The 15,179-nt window shown below is 60.3% G+C and overlaps 8 protein-coding genes across 8 annotated transcripts in view; 5 read left to right on the forward strand and 3 right to left on the reverse strand.

Annotated features, from left to right (window-relative positions):
- The first annotated feature begins 424 nt into the window (after window positions 1–424).
- Window positions 425–3,579, forward strand: SPRG_10652 (hypothetical protein). Its single transcript, XM_012349888.1, has 5 exons — window positions 425–2,102; window positions 2,155–2,519; window positions 2,564–2,687; window positions 2,735–3,225; window positions 3,275–3,579. Exons 1-5 carry the CDS (start codon window positions 446–448, stop codon window positions 3,548–3,550), a joined length of 2,913 nt encoding a protein of 970 aa, XP_012205278.1. The 5' UTR covers window positions 425–445; the 3' UTR covers window positions 3,551–3,579.
- A 305-nt stretch (window positions 3,580–3,884) lies between these two features.
- On the forward strand, window positions 3,885–7,234 carry SPRG_10653 (hypothetical protein). Its single transcript, XM_012349889.1, has 4 exons — window positions 3,885–6,289; window positions 6,343–6,441; window positions 6,498–6,644; window positions 6,696–7,234. Exons 1-4 carry the CDS (start codon window positions 3,893–3,895, stop codon window positions 7,170–7,172), a joined length of 3,120 nt encoding a protein of 1,039 aa, XP_012205279.1. The 5' UTR covers window positions 3,885–3,892; the 3' UTR covers window positions 7,173–7,234.
- A 117-nt stretch (window positions 7,235–7,351) lies between these two features.
- On the forward strand, window positions 7,352–8,228 carry SPRG_10654 (hypothetical protein). The gene is made up of 5 exons (XM_012349890.1): window positions 7,352–7,530; window positions 7,579–7,698; window positions 7,743–7,816; window positions 7,862–7,926; window positions 7,972–8,228. Exons 1-5 carry the CDS (start codon window positions 7,376–7,378, stop codon window positions 8,113–8,115), a joined length of 558 nt encoding a protein of 185 aa, XP_012205280.1. The 5' UTR covers window positions 7,352–7,375; the 3' UTR covers window positions 8,116–8,228.
- Window positions 8,163–9,166, reverse strand: SPRG_10655 (hypothetical protein). The gene has a single exon (XM_012349891.1). The coding sequence runs from the start codon at window positions 9,149–9,151 to the stop codon at window positions 8,207–8,209; it is 945 nt and encodes a 314-aa protein (XP_012205281.1). The 5' UTR covers window positions 9,152–9,166; the 3' UTR covers window positions 8,163–8,206.
- A 661-nt stretch (window positions 9,167–9,827) lies between these two features.
- On the reverse strand, window positions 9,828–11,573 carry SPRG_10656 (hypothetical protein; the record flags this gene model as incomplete). The annotated part of the gene is made up of 12 exons (XM_012349892.1): window positions 9,828–9,877; window positions 9,922–9,997; window positions 10,043–10,137; window positions 10,193–10,340; window positions 10,393–10,473; window positions 10,518–10,540; window positions 10,587–10,646; window positions 10,694–10,768; window positions 10,814–10,874; window positions 10,925–11,147; window positions 11,196–11,486; window positions 11,533–11,573. The coding sequence occupies 12 exons, from the start codon at window positions 11,571–11,573 to the stop codon at window positions 9,828–9,830; spliced, it is 1,224 nt and encodes a 407-aa protein (XP_012205282.1).
- Window positions 11,574–12,077: 504 nt separating this feature from the next.
- Window positions 12,078–12,735, forward strand: SPRG_10657 (hypothetical protein). Its single transcript, XM_012349893.1, has one exon. The coding sequence runs from the start codon at window positions 12,096–12,098 to the stop codon at window positions 12,612–12,614; it is 519 nt and encodes a 172-aa protein (XP_012205283.1). The 5' UTR covers window positions 12,078–12,095; the 3' UTR covers window positions 12,615–12,735.
- A 619-nt stretch (window positions 12,736–13,354) lies between these two features.
- Window positions 13,355–14,347, forward strand: SPRG_10658 (hypothetical protein). Its single transcript, XM_012349894.1, has one exon. The coding sequence runs from the start codon at window positions 13,383–13,385 to the stop codon at window positions 14,310–14,312; it is 930 nt and encodes a 309-aa protein (XP_012205284.1). The 5' UTR covers window positions 13,355–13,382; the 3' UTR covers window positions 14,313–14,347.
- Window positions 14,348–14,431: 84 nt separating this feature from the next.
- The window catches only part of SPRG_22263 (hypothetical protein), a gene marked incomplete at both ends in the record, with an annotated part of 2,910 nt that continues 2,162 nt past the window's right edge, over window positions 14,432–15,179 (reverse strand). Inside the window, one exon of the mRNA XM_012349954.1 lies at window positions 14,432–15,073. Coding sequence (XP_012205344.1) covers window positions 14,432–15,073 — 642 coding nt within the window. The remainder of the gene's footprint in view (window positions 15,074–15,179) is intronic.

Here is a 15,179-nt window from a genome sequence, read left to right on the forward strand (position 1 = left end):
TCTCGGCGTCTTATGTCCCATCGTCCAGCTCGGAGGCATCCAGAGTTGGCCTTTTTACGAGCGATGCTTCAGAACCATACGCCCCACAATATCGATCATCTCGACCTCGTGGAGCACCGACGAGGCGGTGGCGGCCGCTGCTCGCTACCCTGCACCCTTCTTGGGTCATGCCGAGCGCGCGTGCAAGGTGGTCCGATCGTTGACGCAAGCGACGACGGTTGCACGAGCGAGGGCGTCGTGGCCATGCCTTTTGCCCGATTTGCAATCGCCGGCGTGTCAGCGACATGCTGCCAGCTGGCGCGATCGTCGTACCTCGCGCCTTTTTCACTATCAGCGCCAAGCTTGGTGCGAGTATGCTCGGGAGGTGCGACAATTATCTTGGGCAAAACCTAGGTTTCACCCACCTCGTCGCCAGGCGGCTTATCATTGTCCCTACGGCAGCAGCATGCGCGGAGAGGGCGACGCGCGGTTCCACTCGCTGGGCGCGATCGCCGAGCGCCGAGCGAACGCAGCGCTGCAGATGCTCACGGAGGCGACGTCCAGCGGCTCGTGCTGGCAAGACATTGGCGCCAAGGATGGCATCGCGCTCGCCAAGACGACCGCCGACTGGAAGGTCTTTGTCGCCAACAAGGCCGTCGCGTCGATCGAGACCAAGCTGCCGACGCTCGTCAAGCGCCTCTTCTCCAACGATCACACGGAAGCGTGCCATACGTTCACGCAGGAGATCTTCCAAGACACGTTCGTCGACGCCGCGGTCGTCGCGACGATCCCACCGGACGCGTCCGGCGCATTGGACGTGCCCACGTCCGGCGTCTCGGCGTTCCATCCGACGCACAAGCGCATGGCCGTGAAATGGTATGCGACGACCGGCAAATCCAAGCTCCACAAGCCCCTCGACCACCTCGTGCTCGAGTTCATTGGCCTCGTCCTCGAGCACGGCCGCTTGAAGTGCTGCTACCTCTTCCAAGAGTCGCTGCCCGAGTCGACCAACGTCCGCGCGCCCAGCGACAGCGCACACTACGAACGCATGCAGATTGACGCGCTCATCATGAAGTTTGAGCGCGGCGCGCGCCTCAACGGCTCGGAGAACGTGCTCATGTCGGTCGCGCTCCAACGCATGCCGTCGCTCCTCGACCTCGGCTTCAAGAACCCCGCCCAAGACATGGTGTTCAAGCTTGCAAAGGGCTTTCGCGACGCGCTTCAAACCGTCAAGTCGGTCACACTCGATATGAACTTTGTACAGACCGCCGCGTGGGTGCCGGACAGCGACCGGCCGTTCTGCTCCATCTGCGACCGGCCGTTCCTGTCCTTCTTCCGACGCCGCCACCACTGCCGCGTGTGTGGCGAGGTTGTCTGCGATCAGTGCTCCAACATCTTACCAGCGTCGTCGGCGCACTCGATCCCGGACCGGCACAATGTTCAAACCGTCTACATCCAAGCCGACATCCGACTCTGCTGCCGCTGCCTCCTCGAGCGCCAAGGCCAAATGAACCAAACCGGGGACTTGGACATTGACGAAGACGACCTCTTTGCGTGGCTCGAGCCGGACGGCAATGCGTCGCCTCGCTCGACGATGTCGCAAGCCCGCTTTACGGGCGGCGACAACCTCGCGAACCGCATCTCGGAAGGCTCGGAAGACCGCAGCTACGCGTCGAGCGACCACACACCGCGGTCCCGACCGGCCTCGAGCCCGCTCCACTCGGAGCACCACGTAAGCTCGCTCGGCTCACGAAGGTCGCGAAACACACCGCCAGCGCCCGAGCCGTTGGAGCCAATGCGTCGCCGGGTGCCGACGCCGCCGCCCATGGAGCCAGAGCCGGTCCAGTTGGCCCACAAGCCGCCGTCGCCACGGACGCGCGCTGCGTCTTGGCATCGACGCGAAGAGCCGCGACCTGTCCGGCTCTATGATGATGACGGAGGTCGCCGCAGCATCCAACGCAGCCAGTCGGACCGTGGGCCCGAGTTCCGGCCCCCACTCAACATTGACCGCAAGTATGCGCCGCTCGACTCGCCGCCAACGCCGCCGCGCCGACGCACGTCGTCGGTGGAAACGTCGCCGGTCCGCGTGGCCTCGGCGTGGGCCGTCAAGACGCCCGACGCGGGTGCGTGCTTGCCGCATTTGTGTGTTTCTCCAATGCTCATATGGCCCATTAGATGCGATCGAGGTGGCGTTCAAGGAGCTCATTGGAAAGCTCCGCGGCAGCGTCGACTTTCTCGTCGTCTCCTTCTCCGAGGGCTGCGACGGGCAGTACGTGCTGCAGCGCCTCCAGCAGCTCGCCCCCGGCGTACCTTTTATCGGCGGCACGATCGGTCGCGGTATCTGTGACGAGGCGGCATGGGTCTCGGTCAAGCGCGATGCACTGGTTGCGCTCTGGGGCGTGCATGACCCTGAGGGGAGCTACGCAGTGAGCTACGTCGACTACACCGAGGCGTCGGCCAAGGCGAAAGCGTTCAAAGCCACGCAGGCGGCGCTCGGATACGCCCAAACCGCGCTGCCTGTCGCGAGCACGCAGAGCCCCGTACGTGGTTCCACTTCGATCCTCCATGGCTCAGGGCTGCGTAGGATTTTTGCGTCGTATATGCGTCGCCGCTCGGCATTGACGAAGCCCTCGCCGGCATCCGCGCCGGCGTCACGTGCCCGATCCTTGGCGGGTGCTCGGCCGTCTCGCCCAACCGCGACCGACTCCGTACGTCGTCTTTTCCATCCTCAGCGTACGGACCTGTGTGTTGGTAGTCCAAATTGGCAGCTGCAGTGGCGGCTTTCGGCGCCACGGCGGGCGCATGGGCGGCAACGGCAGCCACATTGGTGCCGCGATTGCCTTGTGCTACCCGAGCGTCGAGACGGTCGTCGACTGGTTCAGCGGCTACAAGCCGCTCGTTGGCGACAACGGCGAGCTCTGCTCGGGCATGGTCACGGCCGCCGACAACGAGCAGCAGACCATCTACGCCATCGACGACCGGCCGGCCGCCATCATGTACAAGTCGTGGCTCCGCGTCGCGTCGGAAAAGTGCCAAACCGACTTTTTAAGCTTGCGCTTTCCGCGGCTCGGCTACATCCACCCGTTCGGGTGCCTCCTCAACGACAACAGCGTGCACTCGACGCCTGTGATTGTTGGCCTCGACGACGCGACCGGCGCCGTCGCCACCACGACGCCGATCCCCGAAGGCACGTACTTGGCGCTCATGGAGTCGTCGCCGGCGACGCTGCAAGACGCAGTCGCGAGCGTACGTGCTGGACTCTCTCGAAGAGAGAGGTCTCATATTCGCCGTCTAGATGGGCGCGCGCGTCGCGGCCGCCAACAAGTTTCACGTGCGCGAAGTCGTGGGCACGCTCCTCTTTCTCTCGACCGGGATGCAAGTCGTGCTCGGTTCGCAGAGCATGGCGGGCATGGTCGGCGCCTACAAGGAGTGGGCGGGGCCCGCGGGGCTCCTCGGGCTCACGGCGTTTGGCGAGATTGGTCATCTGCAGTCCGAGGCCCGCGCCGTGCCGCACTGCGACTCGCTCATGTTTTCGGCGCTCGTCTTCTCCAACCGGCGAAAGAAGCTGTAAGGATGTACAATACTGTTTGGATGCGTGAAGACACTGCGTTGGCGTCGACCGGCCGTCGGCGTTGGCGTAACCAGCGCGCTATAGGCCCTCGTGGAGGTGGACGCCACCGCGCTGGCCTTGCGCGGTCCATGGACACGCCTGAGCGCAGGTCGTCGTCGAGTTCGAGGTCGAGGTCGGCAATGGCGGCCATGGTGGTCGTCTCCTGTCACGAGCATGCGATCCTCCTGGCGTGGACAAAATCGAACCGAGCGGACGGCTGCGATTTGATTGGTAGAAATGTGTGTGGGGTGAACATAATATTAAAAATTCACGTATATTTTTCAGCAGTTGGCAAGTTGCGCGATGGGAGACAGCAGCAAGAAGGACCGCCCGAGGGAGTCGTCGTCGCGGAAGAGCAGCCGGCGCAGCCGCAGCAGGGACGACCGCCACAAGCGCAGCAGCAGGAAGCGCAGCCGAAGCCATGACCGCGGCCGCGAGAAGAAGGAGCGCCGGCGGAGCCGCAGCCGGACCCGCGATCGGTCCCGCGATCGATCCCGCAGCCGCGACAAGAGCCACCGGGATAAGAAGCGCAAGACGTCACACTCGCGGTCGCCCGAGCCGCCGAGGAAGAAGAAGGACGTGGCCGAAAAGCGCGATGCGGATGTGGCCAAGCCGCTGGCGGAGAAAACGTCTCCGGCGCGCGAGCCGACGAAGGGTCCAACGTCGTTCGGTGGCCTCGCCCTCAAAGACAAGAAGAAGCCTGCGCGAGTCGAGCATAAATCTACCAAGGAAGACAAGGCCGCGCTGGAAGAGGCGGAGAAGGAGAAGCGTCTCGAGCGGCTCCGGCTGTGGCGCGAGCAGCAGCAGCAGCTCCAGAAGAATGAAGAGGCGGAGCCCAAGACGATGGCCCCGAGCGTTGTGCCGGCCCCGAGCGTCGTCAACACGGGGTTCCTCGTCGAGGACGACGACGAAGTCAAGCAAGTGCACATTTGGCCCATGGACGAGAAGGAGGAGAAGGAGCTTGAAGACGACAAGGCCAAGATGCACCAAGAGACCAAGATCGACCCGCTCGATGCTTTCATGGCCGAGCTCACGAACGATTCGATCGAGCAGCAGTCGCTTTCTTTGCATGGCGCCCCCAAGGTCATCTCGCTCGAAGACATCATGTCGACGTCGGGGCCACGGCTTGACTTTTACGGCTCGTTCTTGCCGACCGAGTCCAACACGGTCAAGCCGACAACCGAAGGGCCGATGGAGCCGCTGGTCGAGACGGACGCTGAGCGCGACGCGCGCGAGAAGCGCGAGCTCGAAGAGTTTATGCGCGCGATCAAGACCAAGCGCGAGCAAGAAGAGAAGGCGATGACCACCGGCGTGCTGCTCAAGGCCGACGACGACGAGCCGCCGGCCGAGATCAAGAAGACGGAGACGGGGCGCATCTACCAAGGTACGGAGGAAGATGCGATTGGCGAAGAGATGGAAGATGAAGACACGCGGACGGCGCTTGAGATTCTCCAAGAGCAGCAGAAGCGCAAGGACATCAAGCCCGTCGACCACGCGCAGGTCGACTACATTGCGTTTCGAAAGAAGTTTTACATTGAGCCGCAAGAGATCGCCAATCTCTCGCAGGACGAAGTCAATGACGTGCTCAAGGACCTCGAGATTAAGATTCGCGGCAAGAACTGCCCGCGACCGATCCTCAAGTGGACGCAAGCCGGCCTCAGCGGGCGCCTCCTCAAGCTCATTACCCGCCAGACGTACGAGGCCCCGTTTGCGATCCAGTGCCAAGCGCTGCCGGCCATCATGTCGGGCCGCGACGTCATTGGCATCGCCAAGACGGGCTCGGGCAAGACGCTGGCGTTCTTGCTGCCGATGTTTCGGCACATTCTCGACCAGCCGCCATTGGCCGACGGCGAGGGCCCGATCGGGCTCATTATGGCGCCGGCGCGCGAGCTCGTGCAGCAGATTTACCTCGAGTCGAAGAAGTTCACCAAGGACCTGGGGTTGCGCTCGACTGCGGTCTATGGCGGGTCGTCGGTGTCGGAGCAAATTGCGAATTTGAAGCGCGGCTCGGACATTGTCATTTGCACGCCCGGGCGCATGATTGACATTTTGTGCATGAGCGCGGGCAAGATGGTGTCGCTCAAGCGCGTGACGTATGTGGTCCTCGACGAAGCCGACCGCATGTTTGACATGGGCTTTGAGCCCCAAATCACCAAGATTATGATGAACATTCGCACGGACCGCCAGACGCTGCTCTTTTCGGCGACGTTTCCCCGCGCGGTCGAGACACTGGCGCGCAAGGTGCTCAAGAAACCGATCGAGATTACGGTCGGCGCGCGCAGCACCGCGTCGGGCGACATTACCCAGTACGCCGAGGTCCGCGAAGAGCACGACAAGTTTATGCGCCTCCTCCAGCTCCTCGGCGTGTGGTACGAAAAGGGCAACGTGCTCGTGTTTGTCAACACGCAGCAGGCGTGCGACACGGTGTTTCAGGACCTGATGAAGGCCGGGTACCCGGCGCTCTCGCTCCACGGCGGGAAGGACCAAGTCGATCGCGACTACACGGTGGACGACTTTAAGCGCAAGGTCCGCACGCTCATGGTGGCCACGTCGGTCGCCGGTCGCGGCTTGGACGTCAAGGACCTCGTACTGGTCATCAACTACCACTGCCCGAACCACATTGAAGACTATGTGCACCGCGTCGGCCGTACGGGCCGTGCCGGACGCAAGGGCACGGCGTACACGTTCATTTCGCCCCAGGTACGTCGACGAAATGCCATGGAAGTTTTCGGACTAATGCCTCGATTGTGTAGGAAGACGAGTATGCCCCCGACTTGGTCAAGGCGCTCGAGACGGCCAAGCAAGCCGTGCCACCCGAGCTGATTGCGCTCGCGGACGGCTTCAAGGAAAAGGTAGACGTCCTGTCTATTGTGTGCAGGAACCAACTCATGGCCGTGTACATTATTAGGTCAAGAATGGTCTGGCGCGGTACCATGGCAGCGGCTTTGGCGGCTCGGGCTTTACGTTTGACGCGACGGAGAAGTCGGAGGCCCAGCGCGCGGCGGACGCCCAGCGTCGCCATTATGAGATCGACCAGGGCATGATTGATGCAACGGTACTTGACTGCTACGCGCGCGTCACGACTGAGATCTTTGGGCTGTTTTAGGACAATGACGGTCGTGACGACGACGACGACGAGAGCTCGGCCAAGGCCCAAGCCGCGGGCTCGAATGACGATGCATCGGCCTTGTCGACGCGTACGGCGACGGGCATCGACAAGGCGCGCCTCGTCATTGAGCGTCTCCAGGCGATCAAGGAAGGGACGCTATCGCTGAAGGAGACGACGCACTTTCACGAGGAGCTCGAGATCAACGACTACCCGCAGCAGGCGCGCTACAAGGTCGTGCAGAAGGAGGCGTCGGACATTGTCGCCGACATGACGGGCGCGTCTGTGATTTGCCGCGGCACGTACGTGCCGGCCGGTCGCAAGCCGCAGCTGGGCGAGCGCAAGCTCTACTTGTCGATCACGGGCTCGTCGCGCCACGCGGTGCAGCAGGCCAAGGCCGAGCTGCAGCGGATACTGGACGAGAAGACGCTCGAGGTCGGCCTCTCGGACAACAAGTATGGCAAGTACACGATCTAGTCGACGATATAATTATGGTAGTTTTTTTAAGGCTCACAAATAGCAGACGAGGTTTCCTAGACAATACTGTATGCATTGGACCGTCCCAATAAATAAAAAATCCTCGACCAATCAGAGAGGCCCAATCCACCGATTTTGACCAATCGATGCGGTGCAATGTCGGACACGGCTTGAGCAGCTTGTTTGTTGGCCACCAAGATAAGATGAACTGGATGCTGCTCTTGACGCTGCTCAACCTCGTCATGACGGGGCTCTACTTCTACAAGAGCGTCGTGCTCCTCGAGCTCACGCAGGAGCTCAACACGTTCGATAAGCTCCACACCGAGTTTGGCCGGCAAGACATGCTCGCGGCCTGGGAGTAAGGCGTGACCTTGGCCGTCTCCGCGCCTCATGCATGCAAGTCTAGGAAGATTGAAGACTTCCACGATGGCCACGAGCACCCTGCCTGCGTGCTGCAAGAGTATGCAGTGGGCAACATGGCGCATGTCAAGGCCGTCGACACGGCCCGCGCCCGGCTCGTCCACTGGTACGCCACGTCCCATACCTGCAACATACTATGTTCAAGGCTAGGTACCAAAAGGTCGCGTACTTTCACCGCCACGGCCTTCTGGAAGACCGCCTTTTCGCCGAGTTCCCCGGCGCCTGTACGTTCCTCTATGGCGATCTGTAGCAACTCTGGCCTTGTGTAGTCCGCACGCAGCAGTTTATCGACCGCGTCGAACCGCTCACGCTCCTCGTCTGCGCCCAGCGTGGTGTACGATCGCGCCTGCCTTGTGGGCTTGAACTGATAGCGTATTAGGCGCCGGATTGCCACCTACTCTTTGACTCGCTCCGAGCCATGTATGCGCTGCCGGCGCGCACACAGGAGCGCTCGGGCAAGATGGCTTGCGTCCCCGAGCCGACGCTGGCGACAACCGCAGCTCAAGAGAAGGAAGAGCTGTAGAGAGGCTCTCGTGTGCAGCATTCACACGGCCAAGCACGGACTGATGAGCCAAGACACGTCGATAAAGATGCAACAGATATAAACACACAATTTAGTGCGCAGACGCTTGCTTGGACATGCGCACGAGGTTGGAGAGGAACTTGGCCTGGTCGGCGGTTCGGTGGATGTACACGATCTTGTCGCCCGAAAACGAGTAGTTGGAGACGCCGTCGATCGACACCTCGCGGTCGAGCACGTTGCGGAAGAGGTCGAGGAACTCCTTGTTCATGCACTCGCCCGTGTCCTTGATCGTGCCCGTGAAGACCCAGTAGACGCGAAAGTGCTGGCTGCGCGGCCCGCCGCAGTCGATGCGCGTGTGCGTGATCTGGAAGTTCTTGAAGAGACACTCGGTGCAGAGGTAGTCGAGCACGATCGCGTCCTTCCCGCGCAGGTGCACCGAGTTTTGCGGACCGCTCACGATCGAGTCTTCGCGAAAGTACTTCATCGTCTCCTCAATCATGCTCGCATTGTACATTGCATGCACGTCTTCAATGATGCGCGTGCGCGCGAGCTGGAGCGCCTCGTACTCCGAGTCGGTGAGAATTTTCTTGGTCGTCGCGACCGAGCCCTCCATGCGGCTTTCGAGCTGGCGGATTTCGTTGAGCAGCTTGTTGCGGTGGTCTTCGAGGCGGCCCTTCTCGTTCTCCAGGTGGTTGATCTTATCGAGCTTGCGCTGACGGCTCTTGCGCGCCGCAATGCGATTGCGCTCGCGCCGCAGCTTCGAGTCGTTGCCGTGCCCTTCCGAGTTGTCTGAGCCGCTGTGCGTCGACGTCGGCGTGCCGCACTGGTTGGAGGGCATCGCGTCCGCCCGCGAGTAGTCGCTGCTCAGCGTCGGCCGCGTCATCGAGAGACCTGGGTTGCTGTGCTCCATGTAGTACGGCTGCTCGGAGCGGCCCATGCGCGGGAGGTGCGCCACGCACATGCCATGCGAGTGGGCTGCGTTCGGGCACATGGCGACCGAGCAGCGGAGGTCGCCGACATGGTGGTTGTTGTTCATCTTCGTTTCTCGTCGACAAGTGCGGCCGTGCCAGCATTTTTTTCCACCAAAACAGATTCAATACAAATAACAAGGTATTTTAGAACGACGACAGCACGGTCCGACCTCAATGTACACTATTTATGTCATATGATATAGTGTGTTCGTCAACGGCTTCAGGATGACGCTAAGGCTCTGCGAACGGAGCGCGGTCAGATGAGTCGCAGCATGCAAATGCCCAGCAATGGTGCTTCCAGACAGGACTACGGAGGCCGTCGGCTGATGTTGGTGTCCAGTGGCTCTGGCAAGATTTCATGACAGATCGGCCTGCCACCAGCTACAGCCGCTAGAGTTTATTCTGCAGCCGGGTGTAGCTGGTCGCAGGGCTCGATCTGATTGAGCCGTCAAGCCAATACAGTACCCGTGCTGGTAGTTGCGCTGGACTTCACCGTGCACAGTGTACAGCTCTGCGCACCAAACTTCCAACTGCTCAAAAAGGGTGCTCGTCAAGCGGACGACAACGAAAGCAGGCTGCGATTTCGGTCCATCCTGCTGCTCGAGCTGCCACGCGTGCGATTATCAGTGCCTGCGTTTTTCCTCCTTACATCACCGCTGTGGACCGGCCGCATCTCTGTGAGATGGTCGGACATGATCACGGGCACATTCTGGTCTCCTGCGGGCGATAAGAGGAGCCTCGTTACGTGGCCTTGGTGCGGGGCGGGTGGGCCTCTGTCTTGAACGCACAGCCTACTCGTGACACGTGTGTGGGGTTGGATCATATCGCAACGGACCTAAATACGAGAGGTAGCCATTGGGTCGGGCATCTTGAACGGCGCCGTTATCCCAAATCAAATCAAAGCCACCAACCTACATGCAGCGGTGTGCGTGGGCAGACCACATGACGCGACGTACGTGCAGCTCGTTGCCGCTGCGCTGTTTTTCCATATCGACAACCTGCATTGTGTGCTTGATCAAGTTCCACTTGAGGTTGTAGTCCTCGTCCGTGTCTAGTCGATCAAAACTGTAAGCGTCGCATCACATGGCCAGTTGCGAAGCTCGGACCGCCCGTGAGAGACGGCGACGCGTTTACTTCGAGGAGCCACGGCTTCAAGTCGCTGTCAATGAGCACATCGTAGCCGTAGAGCTCGAAACAGTGTTTGTTCTGGATCAGGATGGGCTGGACGGCCTGGAGCGACCGCAGAATGACCATCTAATGCATGTCGACGTCGCAAGACCGCGTCGCTCTTCAAGGAATGAAGTACTTGGATGTCGTAAAAGAGGGTGTCGACAGCCCGCACACCATGCTTGGAGACCATAAATTGCTTGAGGTGCGCGAGCGGCCACTTGCAGCCAACGGTTTTATCGTAGTCCGATGCTGTTTCTGCACCGACGCATTGGTCAAGTGCATGTCTACGCCTGCAGCGTCGGCCTTTGCTTCGATGACGCATCAGTGTACACAAGTTGTCCATCGTCGTCTTGTCTTGCGAATAGCGCGCGCTCGAAAACCGACCAAAGCCTGCGATACAATCAAGATGTTGCCGCCCACACCAGCAAGAGCAGTACCAGAGCGGTACATCCACACAACAAGCGGAGAGAAGGACGTGACGAGCACGTACAGCCGCAGGTCAAACTTCTTGCCTAGACACACCATGTCGCTTCCACGACCAGCAATCGATCGACGACCTCCGATCGTGTACGGGTTCTCAATGTACTTTTGAACAATGTACGTGTCGGACGTCTTGGTCTACGCGATGCGCTGGAATTGCACGTGTAGATGGAATCGTTGGTCCGCACCTGGACAACGTCCGTCTTCCACGTATGGTCCTTCTTCCACTCGCTAATTTGGCTGAGCTTGTCGAAGAGGAAGATACCGCGGCCCTGTGCCTTCCCGATCGGCTTCATGATCCAGAGCGCGCCAGGACAGCGCTTGAAGTCTTCGAGGAACATGCCATATTCCATCGGCAGCACGAACGTGACGCTCCAAAAGTCTGGGACGTCGTCCGAAGCGAGGAGGTCGCTACAATGTCTCCGGTACATGCTTCGCCTGGCTTGGTAGTACTCGTACCTCTTGGACTGCTGGCGCTTCAAGCGCTTGAGGTTCTTGACGAGAAGGTCCTTCCTCGTGAGCTCGTAATGGTTCTTGAAGTGGCTAATGCGCTGGTGGTCGCGCCACTTGGGCTCCATCGCGTCAAAGTTCTCGCGCACCCAGCCCACGTCGGCCCAGTGCAAGTCCCACTCGACGTCGCTCTCGGTCTCTTCCCACCCATCCAGCGCGGCCATGACGTCGACGACCGTGTTGTGGAGCGACGTGCGGAAGCGCACCTTCACGCTCGGGTCGCGGGGCGTCGTCGTCGTCCTACGCAGCAGCAGCATGAGTGCCTAGGCTCGTCTTCCTCACGCACCGCTTCTCGCGGGTCTCGGGCCGGCGCTTCCGGAGGTCCATGGATCTTGCGTGTTTTTAGTCGAAAGGCAAAGCAAACGTGTTAGACCAGCCAAGCACAACGTTATAACGCGCCAATCTGATCTTTAACACCAGCTGGCAACTTCGAAGCTTGGACAGAGGTGGACAAGTGTCGGTTTCGTCGACCCTTGTGATGCCAACAGTTGCCCGGTGATCCAGCCGGCTGAATTTCTGGATTTTTTAGCCCTCTCTTCCTCCTTCTTCTAGCTCCTGCACCATACCAGATGCTTACCCGATGTGGTCGCGTGATGCAGCTCGACTGGCTCCTCATCGCAGCTCTAGTCAGCTGCGACGAGAAGAGGACCGCGAGCGATCAAGAACCGGAAAACCAGGTTCTGGAATTTGCCGGTCAAGACGCGTGCACGTGATTGGCTGCCATCTGCTGCAAGACGGCGATGATTGGCTGGAATTAATCGACCGCTTGCAAACAGAAGAAAAAGGCCAGCGCGACTTCAACTTGAGGCAGCACAGGACGCGACTTGGCACAATTCAATCTCCGCCGCGATGGCCACCTCGCTCAAGTACAGCGCCAACGTCGAGGTGCAGGCCAAGAACTGGCTCGGGCTCACGACGTGGAAGTTCCAGAACTGGGCGCTCGACGGCAGCTCGCTCACGATTGCCCATGCGAGCTGCCTCAAGCGCGACGCCGACAGCACCGTCAAGTACACGGTCGTGCGCGGCGGTGCGTGGAGCGGCCAGCAGTTTGGCCTCCGCGTGCAGACAATCGAGAACGGCGAAATCTTTGCCTGTGCGACCTCCAAGACAGCGTGGGCGATGTGGCTCAACGCGTTCTTCGCCCTCGACGCCAAGCACAAGCTGCAGACGTCGCGCGACTCGACGACGTCAACGACCGATACGCAAGCTAGCGACGACGAACGCTCCATTACCGACTCGCCACCGCGCCTGACCAAGAAGGTCTCGTTCAGCGGCGACGTCCGCGTGCGCATGATCGAGCCGCGGCAACCGACTGAGCCCGAGCTGAACGCAAAGTTTGCTCTCCAAGCCGCCATCTTTAGCTGCTGATCGGCGACGCAGCTGCCGCGTGTGGCGTCACCCGTGCCACGTATATATTATTTGATGTGTGAATGTAGCATAGTAGACGCAAGTGCTGTTGTAAATTAAATTGAAGAAACGTCGCAACCCATCCTACTCTCAAAACAGTCTATTGCACTTAACATCTGCAACTCCTTGCCTGCTTTCTTGATGTGGATCGAGCGGGGCATTCATAGGAATGTACAAAGGCTTAGCATCTGCAGGCGATGACACGATGTCACCACAGCAGTCTACACGGCGGTGATTTCCATGCAGCCACGGGTCCCCCACCATGTGCCTGTATGCCTAAAGGTATAGCAACGCGCACCAAGCTCCACACGACTAAAACCCAGTGCTTGATTCCCTTTCAAAAAAACGCTGGCGAATCTTGCTGGTTCTACGCGACGAGGCGACATAGAAGCCTCAACGTCCACATCGCCGTTATCACGTGAGACGTCTATGATAAATTTGCTAAGGCTAGAGTCGGCTTTGATAATATTTCGTCATAACTTCAAGGTGGATACACGCCACCTCGTCGTCGCCATTAAAACACATATATCAGGGTTTGTATAGATCTTTGCGCATCGCGCGATGCCATACTAACCTCAAGCTAGAATAAAACCCATAGAATAAAATGGCCTTCTGGTTCAAGTTGCCAAAAACACGATAAAGATACCGTTGCCAGATCGCGCGGGATTTTGTCACCCACTCCGGAGCTTCGCCATCGAGCCGCTCACATTTCAATTCGCAGCCATCAAGATGCACTCCTACACCAAGATTTACCACCCCTATTTCCACGCGCTCTCGAGCTTCCCGGACCCCGAGGGCTCGGAGGCCGTCTTCCTCGACATGATCAAGGAGAACCCGATCATGCCGGCGACGGAGCGCTGGTGCATCCAGACCCAGATCGCTCGCACGTACCTCCAGCGCGCCAAGTACCCCGAAGGCCTCGCGGTTCTTGATGCCATCGAAGCCGAAGTCGCCGCCGACGACCTCAAGCACAAGGACGAGCCGACCAACCCGCTCAAGGTCGAGGTGCGCGTCCGCTGCCTCGCCGAGCGCGCGCGCATTCTGCGCGACATGAAGGAGAAGGCCAAGGCCCTGCCGCTGCTCGCCACCGCGTGGACGCTCGTCGAGTCCGTGCCGGCGTTCCCGGACGAGGACCTCGCGCTGGACGTGCTGCACCTGCTCGCGATGCTCCAGAACGACCACAACGACAAGATCTCGTGGAACAAGCGCGCGTTTGCGATGGCGACCAAGTCGACGCACCCGGACGCGACGCGCTGGGTCGCGGTCCTCGGCGACAACCTCGGCTGGAGCTACCTCGAGACCAACCACGCCGACGACGCCGTCACGCACTTTGAGGCCGCGCTCGCCGCGCGCAAGGCCATTGGCGACGCCGAGTGCATTCGCCTCGCCAAGTGGATGGTGGCCCGCGGTCTGCGCGCGGCCAAGAAGAACCAAGACGCCATCAAGGTCCTCGCCGAGCTCGAGACCGAGTACGCGTCAATCGACGACTGCGACGGCTACGTCTGCGAAGAGATGGCCGAGAACCTCCACGAGCTCGGCCAGGACGAGGCCGCCAAGCCGTACTTTAAGAAGGCGTGGACCGCGCTCCAGAACGACTCGCTCATGTGCGAGCACCACCCCGAGCACCGTCTCGAGCGTCTCCACGAGCTCGGCAACTAGAGTAGTTTGTATCGTATCTATCAATCTAATTTTTTGTATGTGTCTGCATTTCTGTTTGGCGTGAGCTTGCTGCCGTTTTGGTGGATATGGGAACAGACTCGAGAGAGGATCAAAGTCTTCTATTCAAGCTGGGCGAGAAGCGGGGACCCGAGGTATCGACGGTAGGCGGCATGCAGGAGCGACGTGGGTGCTTCGTTTGTCTCGATGGAGATGTCCAATTGCTCGAAGAACGCCAAGAGCGCGTTGCTGTAGCCGAGGGTAAAGTCCTCGTTCACGAGCTGCGCAAGGCGCCCAACATCGTGCGGCTCGGCCGAGGCGTCGTCACGGGCTTGAAACATGTGCGCGTCGAGCTCCATGTGCAGCTGCACAAGCTGGAGGTTGGCGACGAGCAGCGTGTGCGTGATGCGGTGCTCGAGTACATCGACCTCGCAGCGCTTGGCGTTCAGATAGACGGCGACGCAGTCGGGCTTGTTCTCGCGCTTGCATTCCTCGTACAGGCGCGCACAGAAAGCAATCCACATGGCGTCCGACGCCTGTGTCAACACGGTGGCAAAGAGTTTTGAAAAGGACGCGAAGAACGTCGCGCGCGGCGCATCGGCGCCCAGCTTGCGCTTGATGCGCAAGACGCCTTGCTGCTCCAAGAGCCCTGCGCGGCTGTCGTCGGTCGTGCTCCAGTCGACGACGATCGGAAAATGATCATTCGCGGCCGTCTCGAGCCGGCGCAGCATGCTTCGCGCGGGAAGCAGCGTCGGCGTGCGGACCTCCAGCGGCGCACTGCTAAAGTGCGTCCACACGCGGAGTGGCATCGGTGTCCATTGGTGCGTGTCGACGTCCAGCGCCCGCACGAGTCGCGACCGGTCGATTGCG

This window comes from Saprolegnia parasitica (assembly GCF_000151545.1).
Source record: "Saprolegnia parasitica CBS 223.65 unplaced genomic scaffold supercont2.59, whole genome shotgun sequence".
NCBI classification, from domain to species: domain Eukaryota; phylum Oomycota; class Saprolegniomycetes; order Saprolegniales; family Saprolegniaceae; genus Saprolegnia; species Saprolegnia parasitica.